Source organism: Leucopleurus acutus, assembly GCF_964270905.1.
Source record: "Leucopleurus acutus genome assembly, chromosome: 10".
In the NCBI taxonomy this organism is placed as follows: domain Eukaryota; kingdom Metazoa; phylum Chordata; class Mammalia; order Artiodactyla; family Delphinidae; genus Leucopleurus; species Leucopleurus acutus.
In genome coordinates, this window is record NC_139153.1 from 4737960 (window position 1) to 4743366 (window position 5407).

At 55.8% G+C, this 5407-nt stretch overlaps 1 protein-coding gene across 1 annotated transcript; it reads right to left on the bottom strand.

Moving 5' to 3' along the window:
• Window positions 1-2833: 2833 nt before the first annotated feature.
• On the bottom strand, window positions 2834-4192 carry TRH (thyrotropin releasing hormone; the record flags this gene model as incomplete). The annotated part of the gene is made up of 2 exons (XM_082847906.1): window positions 2834-3309; window positions 3979-4192. The coding sequence occupies 2 exons, from the start codon at window positions 4190-4192 to the stop codon at window positions 2834-2836; spliced, it is 690 nt and encodes a 229-aa protein (XP_082704032.1).
• Window positions 4193-5407: the final 1215 nt, after the last annotated feature.

A 5407-nucleotide genomic window follows, 5' to 3' on the forward strand; every position in this document is an offset into this window, starting at 1 on the left:
GGGGCTCTAACTGCCACAGCCCCAGACTGACACTCCAGCTCACAGCCCATTAGCCAGGACTAGTCACATGACTCCATGCCAACTGCAAGGGAGGCTGGGAAATGTAGGGAAGCACATGCAGCATCTCTGCCACAGCATCCTAGGCCAAGCAAAAGGCACGTGTGTGAGAGGGGGAAGGACAGAGGTATTTGGGGAGCAACATGCAGACTTTATTAAGGATAAAGCCCCAGTGCCTGACAAGAACTCGCATCAAAACCCCCGTGTCTGGGTTTTTACTTTTTTTCTTTTTTGTGTATGTGATTGGAGAATGAACGAAGGAAGGAACAAGTGTGTCTGCAAGGCTCAGTTTTGAGTCCCTTCTGGTCTTGGAGCACTAGAGCTAAAGAGGCCATTTATAAGGGTTTACTTGGTGCTAGGCACTATGCTTGGAGCTGGACACCTATTGCTCCATCTCATTTACTCCTTTGGACAACTCTGAGAAAGGTGTAGGGATTACTGTGCCCATTTTACAGATGGGAAGACTGAGGCTCAAGTTGGTTTAATCATTTGTCCAGGACTGAAGCCAATGCCCAGACCCTTTCCATCATGCTGCACTGGTCTGATCACTCTCAGAGGCAGAGGGGAAATGTTAAATGGCTGGGGGAGTGGCCTTCTCACTCTTCAAATTGTCCCATATCTGAGGAGGTAACAACAGCGGCCACACCAAGCAAGTTTGGAAGGAGAAGAGGGTAGGGTGTATTCTTGGGCAAGTACTTCACTTCTCCACACTCAACTGCAACTCAACTTCAAAAGGACATGACAGCCTTTTGGGGTGGCCATGGGATTGGATGAGAAAGTGTCTGTAAGCACTGAGCATTTAAGAAGTGCTCTGTAAGTGGCCCATGTTACCTGTATTAGGGTGTCCGCCTTCAGGGGGAGTCTGTGAGCAGAGGGTTTCCTGCTAGGGCCCTGATTGCCTTGATGGTGCCAGTGAAGAAAGCCAGAGGGTCTAGAGGAAAGGTCAGCTCTACCTTCAGGCACCTCGGGGCACCTAACCTCTGTGCCGGGTCCCTCATCAGAAAATAGAAATATCCACCGAATGCTCGATTTTTCAGCAGGCTTCTGAGAATATTAATGGAGATGGTGGGTGTGAGTGTATTTTATAAGCCCCGAGTCTCCCTCCAACCCCACCTCACCTGAACTGCGGTTCCCTGAGGAGAGGAGCAGAGTCTCAGACACTCTTCCAACCCCTCCTCTCCCTCCCCAAGAAGGTGACCGAAAGTTATTTGCAGAAAAGCCAAATAGCCCATATGCCCACCATAAAGAGGGTGTCCAATGCAGAGTCTAAGGCCTGAGGAAATTTCAGAGTTTGAGTCAGAGGTAGCGAAGCGGAAATGAGTGAGCCAAACTCAGCCTCAGACAAGTCGCTTAACCTTTCTGTACCTTGGTTTCCTTGTCAGGAAATTTGGCATAATCATAGTAATGCCTAGGATTATTGTGAGGAGTAGAAGCATTAATATATGTAAAGTGCATAAGAACTGCCTGACACATAATAAGTGTTGGCTATATGTTACTACTATTATTATTTGATTCACATGATGTCAAAGTTTTTGGATTCAAGTGTCTTCAGATGGCTTCTTCATGTTAGCCCAAGTCTCCACCACTCCCTGTTATCCTACACCCAGCCTGCCTCCCTGCCTGGCCCCAGAAGGTCCCTGGTTAGAGTTGCCAACCGCAGCCTGTTCCTTTGTCCTCATTGTGCCTGCCAGATGACACAGGCTGCTGGTTCCTGCCACAGGACAATGACGATCTCAAACCTGAGCCAGACCAGCCCTCTAACAATCAGGCAAACTCAAGGCAGGGTCCTGAGCTGCCTCTCACACCCACGGCTCTACCTCAGCTAGCTGTGTGTCTTCTGGCAAGCCCTTCCTCATCTCTAGGCCTCAGTCTCCCCCGGTGTCAAATGGGCTCCAGAGCTCCAGTGCACCTCCCAAGCTTGTTCTGAGATGGGGACAGTGAAGAGGACCTTTCACCCTGCCAAGGTCCCTGATTCCCTTCTCAGCAGAGCTGGGGAGATCTCAGCCTGTCCCCTTTCAATGCTGAAAAGAGAAATCCCAGCTGAGACAGAACTGCAACGAACCGAGGTTATCCAGATGCAGGTTTTATTATCATTGATGGGGAAAGGCGCCTAGAGGGTTACATACAAGGCGTGACTTCCAAGGTGATGTTTACAAATTCCTGCACATGTTTATTCCCACAGCCACCACACAACACAGTAGCACCTACAATGCTTCCCCCCACACCTCTGTGGGTCAGGGCTCTTCCCACCCACAAAAGGATGTCCAAGAAGAGGAGGAGACCCGGGTACTGGGAGTGAAGTTTACACATGGCAAACCCTGACAAACGGGCAAGGGATGGAAGCTGGATTTGGACATCATGGCTTCAATCCCACCCACCCTCACTGCCTGTTCACACAAGAGGCACCCTGCCCCACTCTGGGGATGCCTTAGAAGACACAGCAGGTTCATCTTAGCCAGGGCTAGGGAGGGGAGCAGGCCTGCAGGGGCGGGGGTGAGAGGGACTCTGGGATCTGCCCCCTTGCCAGTGGCGCAAAGTGGAGTAATATGAGGTTTTAACTCATAGGCTGGCTTTCTCACATCCCTGAAGTAGGCGGGTGAGGCCAGGGGGGTTTGATGTGTATGTATACCAGGGGCTCAGGTATGTATGGTCAGGCATCTAAGGAGGATGGAAAAAGGGGGTCACAAAGGGGTAGGGCATACAGGGCTCAAGACATTCTTAGACCCCAAGTTGATTTTACAAGAAACGGGGCTCACTCCTCCAGGGGCTCCCTGGCCTAGGCCGCTCGCCGCCCAGGGTGCTGCCGCTTCTCTTCATCCCCCTGGCCCCTGCTCAGGTCATCCAGGAGGCCCAGCAGGAGGCTGGCTTGACCACAGGATCCCCAGGGCCCACATGGGCTTCCCAGGGCCCTCTTTCCTGGATGCTGGCGCTTCTCCGGCATCAGCTCTCCCTCCTCCTCCTCCTCTTCCCAGCTGCTTTGGGCCTGGGGATCTGCCAGCCGTCTGCCTGGGTGCTGCCTCTTGGTGAAAGTGTACCCAAGCCAGGAGGAGCGCCGGCCAGGGTGCTGCCGCTTCTGCTGGCTTATATCCTCTGGCCATGCAGCCACCCCCTCCTGCCGGCCAGTGTGCTGCCGTTTGTGGGGTCCCACGGCCCCTCCTTCCTCTTTCTCTTCCACTCCCTCTTCTGACTCCTCCTCCCTTTTGCCTGGATGCTGACGCTTGGAGAGCCAATACGGTTGAAAGATCTGGGACTCTGGGGAAGGAAAGAGGCCAGTGAGGGACCCCCTGACTCCTAGATGCCCACTTCAGCCTTCCTCCTAGTCAAGGCAGATCCCCACAGCATTCACCCAGATGCATGGCCTTGCACCTGCCTCTCAGATCTCACAGACACATAGACACTCACACAGATGGTCAAGGGCATGGCCTCTGGTTCCAGTCTCAGCTCTGCCACTCCCTAGCTGTGTGACCGTAAGCAACTCACTTAACTTCTTTGAGCCTCAGTTTTCTTCTGTGTAAAATGGGGTGTGGGAGGGTAATAACAGTACTTATCTGATGCTTAGGAAGATCCCATCGTGTGATAAGGTGTTTGAAGTACTTAGAACAGTGCCAGGCATATGCGTGCCTAGTAGGTTGTAATTAACGCTGTCACACACAAAAAGACTCTCTCTCCCTGGCACAGAATCTTTCCTACTGAAGGTCTGCCCTCTGAAATATTCCTGAAACTGCGATGGAAAAGGAATCTGGTCCCAGGAAAGGGTCAACTCACCACCTGCCGAGGGTGTGGCCAGTGGGAGTTTCTGAGCTTCTGAAAGGCAAGAGGCTGAATGACCAAGTCGCTCCCTCCCCTTTGCGACCGAGTTTCCCCTAAACCTCTCGGGCGTCCTCCTCTCAACCCACAGCCCCACACAATCCTGCCCCTTACCTGATTCGCTATCTTCCTGGTCCTCTCGGAGTCGCTGGAGGTCTTCCCGGAGGAGGAGGAGGGGCTCCGCCTGCCGCAGGAGGTCGTCCAGGCCCAGTTGCTCGGCGGCCATAGCCGCCTCCTGCTGGGCCACCTCCGGCTGTGCACGGCCGCCGGGGACACCGGTCAGGGTCAGGGTCAAAACAATGGCAAGCAGAAACCAAGGGCCGGACATCGCGGCGCCTGGGGTAGGGAGGACAGGGAGAGAGAGCATAGGTGCCCCGCGCTCCCCTCCCAGCCGATTCTATCGCCCGTTTTCCCGTTGGTTCCCTAGGCCAGGGGGAACCAACCGTTCAAACACCCTTCCGGAGCAGGACCACCTGCCACCTTACGGGGGGCGGGGCGGGGACAGCCGGAGGGTCTGCCTCGGGTCCTGGGCGTCCTCACCTGTCGGGATGCTTGGAGAGCCTGCCCGCGCTCAGTTCTGCCTGCGCGAGCCTGGAAGCCGGGGGAGCCCCATCGCCACCGCCACTTCTCAAGGCTACGCGGAGCTGGGGAAGCCAGCGCTGGGGCTGACTCTCCAGGAGTGTAACCACGAAGACTGCAGCGCGGGTCCGACGGCCAGGATGCTAATTGCAGCGTCGCAGGCTAAAATTCTCCCCAACTTTCCCAGCGCAACGCTCTCATTCCAATACTCCTTCTACAACGTTCTGATTGCAACGCTGACTCTATTTCTAATGCTAAGATTCTATGGCTAGGCTACGAATCTAATTCTAACGCTAAAATCCTAATTTCAACGTTAACTCCACCTCTAAAATCCTATTTTAGCGCTGAGAGTGAGATTCTAAGACTGAGATTCGATTCCACCGCGAAAATTCTGTTTCTAACGTCCGGATTCGAATTCTAACTCCCAAGATCTCCCGCCGATGTCCTGCCCAGCGCTGCTCTAGCTGGCCCCCCGGCAGGGGTAGGATGCGAACCTTCCCCCGACACGCTGCGCGACCGCTGCAGAGGCCGGTACATGCGTGCCCACCCGGGAGGGACCGCCACCACTGCCCGCGCCGTGCCTCCATCGGGCCCCTGCCTGAGCTGTGGAAGATCCGGGGGTACGAGCGCAGCGCCCCTCCTGGGCGCGCTCCGGGCTCGAAAGCCGCCGCTTTCCGCGGGGCGCACCCGAAGGCGGGCGGAGGGCCCCCTTTCCAGGGCTACAGACGCGGCCTGCGGGGGAGAAGGGACAGAGGTAGTTACCTGCCCGGCGCGAGCTCCGCGGACTGGTCCGGGATCCTGGGCTCCGATCCGGAGTTTTGGGGTCTGGAGTGGGCGGGTCAGGAGTCGGGGAGCGCTCACAGGACCCGGGACGCCGGCTGCCAGCTTCTCGGCGGGGCTGCTGCTTATATCTGCGCGAGGCGGCGGCGTGGGTGAGGTCAGCGGGGAGGGGTCGCGGCCGCCG